Source organism: Telopea speciosissima, chromosome 3 (assembly GCF_018873765.1).
Source record: "Telopea speciosissima isolate NSW1024214 ecotype Mountain lineage chromosome 3, Tspe_v1, whole genome shotgun sequence".
Taxonomy (NCBI): domain Eukaryota; kingdom Viridiplantae; phylum Streptophyta; class Magnoliopsida; order Proteales; family Proteaceae; genus Telopea; species Telopea speciosissima.
In genome coordinates, this window is record NC_057918.1 from 14,329,709 (window position 1) to 14,344,966 (window position 15,258).

At 38.4% G+C, this 15,258-nt stretch overlaps 1 protein-coding gene across 3 annotated transcripts; it reads left to right on the forward strand.

Moving 5' to 3' along the window:
* Positions 1–1,829: 1,829 nt before the first annotated feature.
* On the forward strand, positions 1,830–15,258 carry LOC122655551. 3 transcript variants are annotated; one of them, XM_043849748.1, is made up of 4 exons: positions 1,830–2,844; positions 4,156–4,586; positions 14,376–14,980; positions 15,029–15,258. In XM_043849748.1, exons 1-4 carry the CDS (start codon positions 1,890–1,892, stop codon positions 15,168–15,170), a joined length of 2,133 nt encoding a protein of 710 aa, XP_043705683.1. In that variant the 5' UTR covers positions 1,830–1,889; the 3' UTR covers positions 15,171–15,258. The 3 variants fall into 3 exon arrangements, with proteins under 3 accessions (XP_043705683.1, XP_043705684.1, XP_043705682.1); XM_043849749.1 differs by having other exon boundaries at positions 14,376–14,404; positions 14,474–15,258; XM_043849747.1 differs by having other exon boundaries at positions 14,376–15,258.

Genomic DNA, 15,258 nt, shown 5'->3' on the forward strand with positions numbered 1-15,258 from the left:
TTAAGATGCTTAAAATGAAATTATTTATGCACAACAAATGAAAATAGATGAGGGAAGTGTACAGCCAAAGATTTCATTTTTGTTCCAATATTGTCAAAAAAAAAACACACAAAAATACTCCTAACAACTTACCAAGTTATTGGTACTCGATTCTCTTCTAGGGGACCCTACAGCCCAAATTTCTTATGCTACCAATTAATTTTTAAACTTAAGAGATTTCAATTCAACTGGTGACATGGTTTGAGAAAACAATCAATAGGTGGGGAAATAAGAGAAGAAAAAAAATGTTCCATGGAAAACTATCCAAGTGCGGGGAGGGCGGGGTGTGGTGGTGGTGGGTTGGGTTGTAGTAAGGGGTTACGGGTGGGCGGATGGGATTGGATTGGGTTGTAATAGGGGTGGGGGCCGGTGGGGTTGCAGGGGAGGAGCAAGAAGAAGAAGAAGAGGGGATGGTGATGTGACGTCGGTTCCATTAGATTTTTATATTAAAAAATAAAAGAGTTATTTTCAAAGGTAAAATTGAAAATAGAAAAAATTGTGTAAATCGATTACTTATAATCCAATTTACTTAGTTAGGTATCTTAGGTGCCATTTATTCTAGTTTAATATCACTATCTTTAAGGGGCAAAAATATCTACCAATATCAATATCGGTTTCGAAACTGACCGATACTCCCACCCGATTCAGACAGTCCGATACCAATTCCTTGAACCGTGGACGCGATCAATCAAATTTGGTGGCTTTAAAGTCCCCTTCACCATCTAAAGTGTCAACGACTATAAACTCTGTTTTTGCTGTGCTTAGTTGTCTGAGAATGGCTTTAATTATCAAAGATCACAAAAAAGGAAAATCAAATCCCTAGTCATGGAGATATCTCCAGGGCTCCAGCAATCACCTAATCACCTTCCAAAATGTCTTTTTTGCCCCATTTATGAGGGAGCCTTCAAAAAATATTCCTTTGTTTTTTCTCTCCATTTCCTTAATTTAATTCCAACATTTCCATCAAACACTGAGTAAAACCCACAATAAATTTTAATATTTTTGGTAAGTTTATAAAAGTCCTACCAAATTTTGCAGTCCTTTTCTGTTTTACAATTTTTTTTCCCCTTTTCTTCATTTTATCTTTTTTCGTGTACAGAATATAGATACTCCGTACTGAGATGGATTTTTGATTTTTGAACCTCTTGATTAGTTTTTTTTTTTTTTTTTTTCTAGTGTGGATAATACAGCAACGGGTATTGTTCTTTCGATGTTTACGAGTTGTGCTATTGGTTTGCAATGTTGAGAGAAGTTTGGTGTCCCTAACAGCGTGGATTTGGAAGAGGGAAAAGGGAAAAAGAAGAACTTTTCATGTCAGGACGAGAAAAGTAAGCTGTTTCCTTCTGTTTATTAGTCAGTTTGTTATTCTTCTGCAACTTCTGTTTGCAGATATTTTCTTATGGGGAAATGGGTTGTTTCCATTGATGGGTTTTGCAGGTGATGGTCGCTTTCATTTGTGTTGAACTTGGGTTCTTTTTGTCTAGTTTTCTATTGGGTCTGCGGATTGTTTCATCATTGGAATTGGGTTTGATTGGTTCACGGTTACAGATACCAGGAAAGATTGGGTTTTTAATGTATTGATGCTCTGCTTTATCGTAGATGTTGATACCTGTTTCACTGGGTATTTATTATGTGTATGATATTGGGTTTAGTTGCCTCTCTTTCATGAGGGATTCCGGTCTGTGATATTTTGGTAATATATCGATGTCTGAGGGTTCCTGCTCCTGGCCTGCTTAGTTTTGGCTTCCTTTTCTAAATTTATAGATTAATGGGGTATTTAATTTCTGGGATTTTTTTTCGAGAATACAAGTAAAGAAGGTTGTGCTTTTCCGTGGAAGGAAGAGTGAAAAATGGACTTGTGGGTTGTTGCAGCAGCTGCGGGTGCTGGATATCTAGCCAAGTACCTGTCAAAGGAGAGGGAAACTGAAGGCTTATCAGAGTCGTTTTCCGGAGGCTCAACACATGATAAATCCGAGCTCCAGCCTTTGCTGCAACAGCTTCGAGAGCGAGCATGTTTCCTCCAAAGATTGTCTGGGAGGCAATTAGGAGAAAATGCTACTTCTAGTAGAGATTCTGCTAGAGAAGACATTTCATCTAACTCGGGTTTGAGATTGTCAGAAGCAAATGGGTCAGCTGGTGCTTCAGCAACAGAAATGGCTTCTACTAGTGGCTTTGGTGATGAAGCTTCACTGAATTTGCGGGTGTATGAGGAGTACAATATACTTTCTTTATCATCTTTGCCTCCAGGGCTCCCTGGAAAGAACAATTATGAAGTAGATGGAATTGAAGCCACAGGTGAAGTTTGTGATAAATCTGAGGATTTTTTTTCATCTGAGCCTTCTACAAGAGAGAAACGTTTTTATAACAGGCACAGCAGAAGCAGAACCTCTCTTAGAAGTAGGCGGCTTCATCGGTATTATTCTATTAAACCTCTAAGCTCTTTGGAAAGCTGCGCCGCTGCTCAGTTGTACAAGGAGCATGTTGAAATGGATGAATATGTATTTACTCGACTTTCATCCCCGACTGCACCAACTCTGAGGCCATTGTTAGTAACAGATGGAAAACAAATAATCAGCAGAGCAAATGGTGATTTTTACAGAGTAAAGTTTGGAACTGTAGAAAATATGGTGCAGGAGGGAGCTGAAGCATATGCAGAAGGGGAGGTAGTGCTGGGGATTCCACCACTTCCAGAAATTGGTTCTGTAGAACTCCCAAAGAAACTGAAACAAAGGAGAGGAAAGGGTCACCTTGGAAGATCAGGCTGTTCCAATATGAGAGTCTCTCCAAAAAACTTCCAGTCACAAGGTGGTATTCTTTCCTGATAATCTTACTTTGGCATATTACTTGTCTCTTTTCTATTTCTTTCAAAGAGCTGTTATTTTAGAAATCAACTTGCAAGAGAAAACAAATCTACCATCTTCCATCTGACAGCAACTTCCACTGGACAATGCCATCTGTGAGAAAAATGAATGTGGCAACAGCTTAATGGATAAAACTCAATTATTGTTGATTAGAAATTCTTTAGAATTCTTTTTGTACTTGTATGTCAAAATGATTCTCATGTTTGGATACCTAAAGGAGTACATTTGCTCAAAATAGAAACACAAAGTGCTTAGTACCTAGTAGTATTTGCCATCCTTCTTGGCAAGCAGGTGTATCTATTTTGTAGAACATTATCAATGTGGTTGGGCTAATTACATTAGTGCTTTCCTGTTATAAGTTATTATCTGTAATTTTTTAATTATGAGGAACAATTAACAGATGGTATAGTATTTTTCTTTTGGGGGCAACAAACTACCTGATGCTGCCCTTGATGGTTACTAGTATGGTTAGTGATTGCTAGCAGAGCATGAAGCAACAGAGAGGGAAGGGTAGGTTGGAGGGGTGGACCCTTGGAATACAAGAAGTGAGTTTTCAAGGTGCCTTCAGGCAATGCCAAATTATTTCTATATTGTACATGATTTCCTTATTAATTTGAGATGAACCTCTTTTTGTCTGTCCCATTTGTCTTTCCCCTTTTCTGTGACATAAAAGACATTTAAGTTCCTTTTTTCTCTTCTTGTGTCTTCCCAACCAGATCAAAGCTTTCTATGTTATGTTCTTCCCTCTTTTCTCTTTTGAATTCTTAATCGTTCCTTTGTCTCCCCTTTTTTCCTTCCTTACTGCTTTTAATTTTGTTTTCCAAGTCATTTCTGTGGATCATCCCTTTAATAAAACTGCATTTCCAAGTTGTTTTCAGATTGTTTCCCGAAACAAATTGCTTTTGCTTCCCTAAAATGTTTACTGATTAGCTTCCTACCCTCGAATGGTTTCCATGAAACTATGTGCCCAATAATTTTTCCAGTCTAGATCAAAGAGTTGGTCACATGCTTTTGGCATTGGACGTGTGGCAATTGAGGATCATGAATATAAGACTTCAATGTTTAAGTAATTATTCATTCAGACACAAGTATTTGAATTACATATAGTCATCTTAGCTTTTTGATTAACCCTAAGAACTTCTTAATGATTTCCAGGTTTGTTGTGTCTGACTTTCTGTGTCAAATGCTATAAAGTATATGATCCCTTCATCTTTTATTTTCTAATTGTCACGCTCTGACAATGCAAATACATCAGGCTCACCAAATGGAATGCTTCTATTCTGCATTGGAATCGCTATTGGTGTTGTGTCTACTGTGATGACAAACAAAAGAGAGGTGGACAGGTTAAATGAGTTTTTAAAGCAGACAGAGAACTTGGTTCAAGATCTACAAGAGGAGCTTGAGATGAAAGATTCACTGACTGTGAAGGAGCTAGTTAATGAGGGTTATGGATCCCAAGAAAATAACCACTTTTCCATTCATCATCAGCCTCCAGCCCCCTTTTTCCCCCAACAGGAACTCACAGAATCAATAAATTGTAATGGTAAAGAACCATATGATCAGAAGGAAAATGAGAAGTCAGAGATAATGAGTAAAATTGAAGCAGAGCTTGAGGCTGAACTTGAGAGGCTGGAGCTGAGCATGTGCTCATCTGGTGTTCAGAGAACATTATGTGGTCTTTTGGAGGTAAGCTGTCATTTTGATCCTGAACATTCTTCTTCATAACAGCCTGCAGTTTTATTCAGTATTTATTCGTTGGTGTGTTGTCATCATATTATACATTGAATGCAAGTATGACTTTGACTATAGTTCGTTGGTGAATTAGGATTTCTGTAGCCAACCTCATTTAGTTGGGATACAGCTTCGTTAAGTTGAGTTAAGAAATTTTAGGAAATTCTGCTGCGCCTACAACAAAAAAAAAGATTTGTCAAGCATTGCTGATGCAGAATTGCAGCAAGAAGAAATTAACGGGCTGTTGTTTTGGATTTGGTATAGTTTTTTGGGTCCAACTGAACCTAGCTTGGTTTAAATTAGGGTTTAAGTCCTATACGGGATTAAGTAATTATTTATATTTTGCTAGTCTTCTAGATAGTTACTATTTTTTAAGGTTGTAAGGATTCTCATTTCCTACACAAAGGGGTTTGCTATTTTGAGTTGTACCCTAAATAAAGAGAAGGGCTTTAGTAGCCCCCACGATATTATGAAGTAGAAAAATTCTGATTTTTATAACCAATGGCTTGTGAGATGCAGCTGGACTGTGAGAAATAGTTTTACTACCTTGGTGGGAAGCTGGTAAGGATTGAGTGAGAAGCTCAACCATCTATCCTTCTACCTTTTCTTCTTCTTTCAAATCTGTGGTTTAATGTTCTTCTTTGAGTTTGCACTGATATGCCTGCAGTTCTGTGGTTATATTTGAAGTAAACTAATCCTGTTTAAGGGTTGTTAAAGAGGAGTACTGTCGTGCCATTTGTTTCTGAAGTTTCTGTTGCATTAAAGTACTATGCAGTTCTCATTTTTTAGTGTTTCTAGAATACTACTTCAAGGGACAGATATTCCATCATATGAACATCGGATTGTTGTGAAATTTTGGAACTTCCAAGAGGTAAACACATGCTGCTAGCGATCTTAGTGTTAACCTGATCTGACCTATAGTTAGAGTGTTAATGCTGCTACCTAGTTACTAATTCTATGTTAATGCTGAACTGAAGAATCTGGCCATTGGATTAAGATGATTTTTATGTATGATGTTCCATATAATGAGTAGAGGTTATGTTGTTAGTTTGATGATGATTTTCTGTTTTGATATGAATATACAGCCTGGATTCTAAATCTGGAACTGTAGTTACTATTTTGGTTTCCCTCCTATATCCTCTTATCCAACCATTGGATTGGAGTCAAACTTTGAGGAGTTGAAAGACTTAGGGAGGCCTACTATTGTTAGTAATTTGGGGCTGACAAGTATTTTGGTTTGAGAGAAATCGCGGACTTTGCTCTGCTGGTTGTGCAGTTCTAGTCTTCTACGATCCTGTTGTGGGTAGGATTCTGAAATATATTATGTTGTTAGATTGAATCCATTAAATTGGTATCTGAGCCATGACCGAGGGTAACTTTGCTACCCCAAACTAGACCCTTGATTCTATTGCACAAGTGATCAAGATGTTCATGCAGTTGACTAAACGCATTACTAGGATAGTGCCGTGTATTGATTCTGTACCTACATATTATGCACCTCCTAGGACTAATATTCCTACAAAGAAGGTGAAGCCAGAAGTTCCTTGTTTTGCTCGACAGATGTTATTCTTTGATTTGTTAGATTCTCTAGAGGAATACATTGACTGGTACAACTTGACAGAGGAGAGGAAGTTTAGATTTGTTTACTTGCGAGTTGTGATTGATTGGTTATGCTAAAGAATGGTGGAGAAACCATGAAGAGAAGCTCAGAGTTGGAAAACGTGAGGCTAGGACTTGGGAAGAGATGAAGCACAGGTTGAAGAACAAGTACTTATCATAACATATCCAAAGAAAGCTCTCCCTTCGACAAGGTCACCACCAAAAGGCATTTAAAGCTGACGTCTGTAAAGTTCAATTTGCAATTCGAATAGTGTTGGAAGTCTGACACCAACAATGTAAAGGTGAGAAAGTACCAATCAAAGAAAAGGAGCTTGAAGTTGAAGTGATCACAATGAACTGTGATGATAAAGAAGAGACAACGTCTGAAGCTTCGAAGATAGAAGATCAAGTAATAGATTCCACCGAAGAGGTGTACATTGAAAAGATCAAAGTAGACAAAACTGAAATAGTGGAAGATGAGGTAGTGATCGAGAATACTCTACAAGTAATCATCAACATTTGTGATGTTGTTTTTTAAGAGGTGGAGCTTGTGCCTCAAGTCTTTGATGAGTAGTCTTCCAAAGTTGAGAACTCTATGGATAAGACATTCATAATTGCTATTGATTAAGAGGTTGAGCGCATGCATGCCACCAAAGTTCTTTGAAGAGAAAGTTCCATGCCTTGAAGACTACATTCCAAACATCCGTGAGCTACCAGAGTACTGCCATAGGCTGCAGATGGATATGCATCATACAAGTCATCCCTCGACTCTACAAAACTCGAGGTCGTGTTTTTTTTCTAGCCGAGAAGAGTTGATGCACAATTCCAGCAAGAAGAGATGATGGACCTGTTATTTTGGGTTTGGTTTAGTTTTTTAGATCCAATTGAACCAAGTTTGGTTCAAGTTAGGCTTAATTCGAGTGCTCAATGGGTTATATGGGCCATGGGGTTAATATTTTTTAATTTACTATTGTAATGGACTAATTCTATAAGCCAATGCAGGATTAAGTAGTTAGTTTAGTCTTCTAGATGGTTACTATTTTTGAAGGTTGTAAGAACCTTTTCTACACAAAAGGATTTGCTATTTTGAGTTGTACTCTATGTTATAAATAAAGAGAACGGCTTTAGTATCCCCCACGACATTATGAAGTAAAAAGTTTCTGGTTTTGATAACCAATGGCTTGTGGGATGCTGCTGGACTGTGAGAAACAGTTCACTACCTTGGTGGGATGCTGGGGAACCGGTGGGAAGTCAGTGAGGATTGTGTGAGAAGCTCAACCATCTGTCCTTCTAACTTTTCTTCTTCTTCTTTCAAATCTGTGATTTAATGATGTTCTTTGAGTTTGCACCGATACGCCTGCAGTTCTGTGGTTATATTTGAAGTAAGCTAATCCTGTTTAAGGGTTGTTAAAGAAGAGTACTACTGTGCGATTTGTTTCTGAAGTTTCTGTTGCATTAAAGGGCCATGCATTTCCCTGTTTTGAGTGTTTCTGGAATACTACTTCAAGGGACAGATATTGCATCACCTGAACATCGGATTTCTGTGAATTTTGTTGGGGGCTTCCAAGAGGTAAACACATGTTGCCATCGACCTTAGTTGTAGCCTGACCTGAGCTATGGTTATAGAGATACAGGTAGTTACTAATTCTGCTACCTAGTTACTAATTCTGTGTTAATGCTTAACTGAAGAATTTGGTCATCGCATTAAGATGAGTCTTATGTAGGATTTCCAATATAATGAGCAGAGGATATGTTGTTAGTTTGATGATGATCTGCTGTGTTGATATGAAGATACAACCTAGTTTCTAAATCTGGAACCGTAGTTACTATTTTGGTCTCCCTCCTATATCCCCTATCCAACCATTGGATCGGAGTCAAACTTTGAGTTGAAAGAGCTAGGGATTCATAGTATTGTCAGTAATTTGGGGCTGATCAGAATTCTAGTTTGAGAGATTGCGGACTTTGTTCTGCTGGTTGTGAATTTCTATGGTCCTGTCATGGGTGGGATGCTGAAATCTACTATGTTGTTAGATTGAATCTGTTAAATTGGTATCAGTGCCTTGGCCGAGGGTAACTCTAGTAACCCAAACTAGACCCTTGATTCTAATGTAGAAGTGATTAAGATGTTGAAGCAGTTGACTGAAGTCACTGAACGCATGGCTAGGATTGTGCAGCGTATTGATTCTGTACCTACATAATATGCACCTCCTAGGACTGATATTACCACAAAGAAGATGAATTCCGAAGTTCGTTATTTTTCTGGACAGACTGACTCCTATTCCTTGATTGTTTATATTCTCTAGAGGAATATATTGATTGGTACAACTTGACAGAGGGCATGAAGCATAGATTTGCTTGTTTGTGATTGACTGGTCATGCTAAAGAATGGTGGAGAAACCGTGAAGAAAGGCTTAGAGTTAGAAGACGTGGTCATGTGGGCCTAAGACTTGGGAAGATATGAAGCACGAGTTGAAGAACAAGCACCTACCAGAACATATCCAAAGAAAGTTCTCCATTCGACAAGATTACCACCAAAAGGCATTTGGAGCTGAAGAGAACTTGAAGCATGTGTGTATAAAGTTCAATTCACAAATCAAATAGTAATGGAAGTCTGACCCTTACATTGTCAAGGCGAAGGCTGAACTCAAATTTACATTGCCAAGGGAAATTAAGAAAGCACTAATCAAAGAAAATGAGCATGAAGTTGAAGTGATCACCAGTGAACTTGGATGATAAAGAAGAGACTGCTTCAAGCTTCAAAGACAGAAGATCAGCAAGTTGAAGATTCCACTTAAGAGGTTTACGTTGAAGAGATCGAAGCAGGCAAAACTAAAATAGTGGAAGATGAGCTAATGGTCGAGAACACTTCACATGATATCTTCAAAATTCATGAGGTGGAGCTTGTGCCTCAAGTTTGTTATTAGAAGGCTCCCAAAGTTAAGGACTCTATGGATATGATATTCACAGTTGATATTGATTCAAAGGTTGAGCACAGAGTTTGTCATGCTATCAAAGTTTTTTGAAGAAAAAGCTCCACGCCTCAAAGACTACATTCCAAATATCCGTGAGCTACCAAAATACTGCTGTGGGCTGCAGATGAATATTCATCACACACAGTTGATCCCGCAACTCAACAAAACTCAAGGTCAAGTTGTTTTCAAGCCATGGAAAGTTGTAGAATTCCAACAAGAGATGATGGGCCTATCGTTTAGGGTTTTGTTTAGTTTTTTTTTTTGGGTCCAAATGAACCTAGTTTGGTTTAAGTTAAGCTTAATTTGAGTGCCTAATGGGCTATATGAGTCATGGGGTTAATATTTTTGAGTTTACTATTGTAATGGGCCAATTCTATAAGCCCAAATATTAGGGGTTTAAGTCCTATATGGAATTAAGTAGTTAGTTTCTATTTTGTTAGTCCTTTAGATGGTTACTATTTTTTAAGGTTGTAGGGATTCTCCTTTCCTGCACAAAGGGGTTTGCTGTTTGAGTTGTACCCTCTTGTTATAAATAATGAGAAGGGCTTTAGTAACCCCCACGATATTATGAAGTAGAAAAATTCTAATTTTAATAACCAATGGCTTGTGAGATGCAGCTGGACTGTGAGAAACAATTTACTATCTTGGTGGGATGCCAAGGAACCAGTGGGAAGCTTGTGAGGATTGTGTGAGAAGCTCAACCATCAATCCATCTATCTTTTCTTCTTCTTTCAAATCTGTAATTTAATGTTCTTTTTTGAGTTTGCACTGATTTGCCTGCAGTTCTGTGGTTATATTTGATTTACGCTAATCCTGTTTAAGGGTTGTTAAAGAGGAGTACTGCGGTGCCATTTGTTTCTGAAGTTTCTGTTGCACTAAAGTGCCCTGTGGTTCTCTGTTTTGGGTGTTTCTGGAATACTAAAAGGGAAAGATATTGCATCACCTGAGCATCGGATTGCTGTGAATTTTTTAGGCTTCCTTGAGGTAAACATATGCTGCCATCAATCTTAGTTGTAGTCTGATCTGAGCTATGGTTAGAGTGATACAGGTAGTTACTAATTCTGCTACCTAGTTACTGATTCTATGTTAATGCTGAACTGAAAAATCTGGTCATTGGATTAAGATTAGTTTTAGGGAAAATTGCAGGATTAGCTTATAATGTGTTTGAGTTTACAAAAGTAACCACACCATGTTTATTTCAACAAATTTAGGCAAAACAAGACTGAGTATTACAAATCTAACCAAAACAGTGCTCACCCTTACCATGCCCTCATATATTCGGCAAAATGCGTTCCTCCGACCGGCTCTAAGACCTCTGATTACCCTTTTCACCTGTAAAATACTCCAGTGATTCGTAGGTCTTCTCCTCTCCAAAAGTGGGGCCCACATGTTCCTCCTCTCTCTTGTTTGGAAAATCCATTGAACTTTGAGTTGCTATCTGTTGGTTTCCATGCCATTGACCACACTACGTCTGCCCCAACAAGAAAATCAATATGCCGCAGCCGCCCATCCCAATTCCTTCCAAGGCCAATTCTCATTTCACTAATTGGAATGGAACCTTTGCCCTGTTCCGAATCGGCCGCTACTAACTGCTTCCCTGTACCAGCAGAAATTGGTTAAGCAAAGACGACGGAGAACCCACCTCACCCCCTGCTGTCAAGCTGCCAACAATGTCCCTGAAAGAAATACAGAACATTATTTTTCGGCGGTTTAACCCATCTTCGAACAGGAAAAAAAAGATTAGAAATTCTACATCTCCAAGTCCTAGCTACCTCTTCATTTGTTTTAGATTAATTTAAGCTCTCTCAAACAAACTATTGCTGCTTTTTCATCTTCTTCTCACCGCCTCCGTCCCCTCCCACGGCCTCAGGGAATCCCTCCCGACCTTTCTATTCCTGATATCGTGTTCTACGTCTATATCATTCAAATTAATAATGACCAAAGAAAAAATATTAGCATGGAATTTAATAGAGGAGTATTTTGATCCACATTCGATTTTTAAACGAATAGCAATTCTATCAAACAAAAAAACTACCAAATCACAACTCTCTTTGATTTGAATAGGAAAACAGGGGCTCCGTTGGGACCGTTCCCCTGTTATTTTCTCAAAATTTCACAATATAGCTAACATAACACAAGTTCAATTTGATTCGATTCGTAAAATGAGTATAATGACCCATTCGGTAGTTACCAACCATGCCGTTCCTTCTGGATTGGTGATGTAGCATCGCCTTCAAATAAGTTTTCGATGTCTTCAAGGCAGAAGGAAGAGCTGCCAGATATGCTGACGGGATTTTCCATATACTCCCCAAAATAAATAAAGAAAGTATGAAGCAGAGATATTTAAAAAAATAATAATAAAGGAGTATCAGGGGTTGACAGGAGAAGAAGAGCACTGTTTTGGTTAGATTGGTAATACACATTCTCATTTTGGCTAAATTCGTTGAAGTAAACATGAGGTGGCTAGTTTTGTAAATTCAAACTCATTATTAGCTAAACCTGTAATTTTCCCTTAGTTTTATGTATGATGTTTCATATAATGAGCCAGAGGATATATTGTTAGTTTGATGATGATCTACTGTGTTGATATGAAGATACAGCCTAGTTTCTAAATCTGGAACCATAATTACTATTTTGTTCTCCCTCCTCTATCCCCATATCCAACCATTATTAGCTAATCCTGTAATTTTCCCTTAGTTTTATGTATGATGTTTCATATAATGAGCCAGAGGATATATTGTTAGTTTGATGAAGATCCCCATTTCCAACCATTGGAAGGACCTAGGGAGACTTGGTAATTTGGGGCTGATAAGGATTCTGGTTTGAGAGATCGCGGACTTTGTTCTGCTGGTTGTGCACTTCTATGATCCTTTTGTGGGTAGGATGCTGAAATTTAATATGGTGTTAGATTGAATCCGTTAAATTGGTATTAGAGCCATGGCTGAGGGTAACTCTAGTATGCCAAACTAGATCCTTGATCCCACAAGTGATTGAGATGTTGAAGCAGTTGATTGAACACATGGGTAGGATAGTGCAGCGTATTGATTTTGTACCTACATATTATGCACCTCCTAGGGGCTAGGACTGATATTACTACTACGAAGGTGAAGTCAGAAATTCCTTATTTTGTTGGACAAACAGACTCATGTCATTCCTTGATTGGTCAGATTCTCTATAGGAATATATTGACTAGTACAACTTGACAGAAATTTTAAATTTTTTTACTTGCGATTGACTGGTCGTGCTAAAGAATGGTGGAGAAACCTTGAAGTGGCTCAAGGTTAGGAGATGTGAGCCTAGGACTTGGGAAGAGATGAAGCACGAGTTGAAAAACAAATACCTACCAGAACATATCCAAAGAAAGCTCTCCCTTCGAGTAAAGCATTTGTCTATAAAGTTCAATTTGCAAGTCAAAGAGTATTGGAAGTCTGTCACTTACAATGTTAAGGCGAAGGCTGAACTCAATTTACATTGCCAAAGAAAATTGAGAAAGCACCAATCAAAGAAAAAGAGCCTGAAGTGGAAGTGATCACTAGCGAACTGCGATGATAAAGAAGACTGTGCTTGAAGCTTCAAAGATAGAAGATCAACAAGTAGAAGATTTCAATTCCTCAGAGTACAATAGAGCTTGTCTCACCTGCCAATATACCTTTAGACTGAAGTTCCCTTGGTTCTATACATCCTATCCTGTAATAAATTTAATATTACCATTGTGCCAGTTCGTGGCGAAGGGTGCTGCTCCAGCATTGGAGGGAGTGTTTATGGAGTGGGTAGCCTAAGAAGTGCTTAAAGAATAACCCCATGTATGTCCCTTCCACACACTTCCCCCCCCCCCCCCGCCCCCCCTGTCAAGAGATGGCAATGCTCCACCACTTAGGTGCATATGGAGTACTCTCTCTCTCTCTCTGCCCCATAATTTTTTCTGGCACTTACACCCTGGTTAAACGTTTGAGAAGCACTTCCTTTTTACCCCTTCTTTTAGATGTTTTGAGGCAATTATTTAGTAAGCAACGTCATTTTAAAGTGTCATAATGGTACCTTTATTGTAATGGCACTCATACTACTTTGTCTAGTTTATGATTATTAATACATAAAATAATATAATAATGATGACGTTGGTGATAATGATATTGCTTCCCATGATGCTTCAGAACTCTCTTGCTTTTCAAATTTGGACTCCACAATGAGCCAGTCCTGCTCTACAGTCACCAAGATTCTATCACAAGTTGGAGTTTTTTGGTTCCATAATTTCAAATGATTACTCCCTTTCTCCATTTAGTAATAATTAGGAGGTTTTTGCTGCAGCATGTTCTGCTGTCACAGTCGTTATTGATATCATCTTTATTTCATTATCCTGAGGACAGGCGCAGGAATGGGAAATTTCTCAGTTAGCTCTACTTACTTCTTCAACCCCAAGTTTGGATCTTGTAGGGACAAATCAACAGACTATAGAGGCTTTAGACCATAGATCATGACATTTAACCTGCCTGCCAAAAGAAGATTTTCAAGGACTACTTGGTTTCTGAATTTTGAGAAGTCATGTTAGCATTCCTATATGTGAGTTGTAATAGTGTTATTTTTGTCATGAAACGAACAGTATTTAGCATGGGTATTTGAGAGAAGAAAGGAGGAAAGGGTGGGTTTGGAATCATCTCAGATATGAAATCAACCTAATTCCAATCACTGAGAACTCGTAGGTTTCCAAGTAGTCATTGTCAATATCCAAATAATGTTGTTTCTTTAAAAATAAAGGAGGGCAGCAATCACGATCAATGATCAAGACTTGTGAAAAATTGTTGATTTTTCTTTTCCCCTGTTAAGTAAGCTTTTTGAACTCCTAAATTGCAATAATTCTGGAAACAAAACTGGGATCTCTACTAAAGGGATTCAGTTGATTATTTAAACCTATTGGTGATCTAGATGATGGATTATTCAGCAAACTCAAAGTGAAAGTAATGGATTTAACTCTCTCTCTCTCTCTCTCTCTCTGTGACAGTTCTTCATTTTCTCTTGACTATAATGTTTGTTTATCTGAAGGAGTCACTAATTTTACAATTTCTTCCACAACTTATCTTTACCCTGTTTAAACGGATTTTTACTTGTGTGTGGGGTAAGCTACTTTAACTTAAATTGCTATTTCGTTGAGTCTGATAGCTCAGAAATCTGTTTGCAGCTTGATTCAGATTTTGAAGCAGACATTGTTAAGGAAGAACTAAAAGCAGAAATGATCAACAGAGGGGCCAGGGTGGAAGATGATTCGGACCAAAATGCAAGTGGCACCTCCACCACTCCCACCCACACTGCAAATTATGCAGTCTCACCTCGAGAGCTCAGCTTGCGTCTTCATAAAGTTGTTCAGGAAAGACTGGAGGAACGCATCATGGAGCTTGAGACGGCACTCCAACAAAGTCAACAACGGATGCACCTATTGGAATCAGAGGAGGCCAACTCCCAAAGGGACTTCTCAAACAGTGAAATAGGATCATCATCTACTCATGAGAGTCCAACTATGAGGGAAGATAGGAATAACATAGCCAGGCCCCTGGTTCTAAATCTATCAGGGGAAGCACTAGATGCATACAATGAAGCTTACGAGGTATTCATGAGGGTAACTGGCCCTGAGGAAGAGAACCCACCAACAACAGTAAGCAACAATACCAATATCTACGAAGAAGGATTGCATCCATTGAATCAGAGTGAGTTTTGCCATCAAGACCGAAGTGGGCAAAATGGGTCTCTGACACACCGTAAGATCATTGAAGATAGACAATCAAGGAGTTTGGTTCATGATAAAATCAGGTCATGGGAAGAGACGGTGTCAAGAAGTCGAGGATCAAGTGAGCTTGGTGATAGCGAAGATGAAGAAGATGAAATGGGAAAGCTATTGATTAAGAAGATTGTAGAGAAAACTAAGCAAGGTTCTCCTGCTGTTTTAAATGTTCAAAAGATGCTCTTCTCAATGGATTAGAAAAACAACATTTCGGTGAGGAAAATTGATTTTGGATAGAGAATTTATTTATTTGAAGGGGAAAAAAATGAAAGAGAAGGTTTTACTT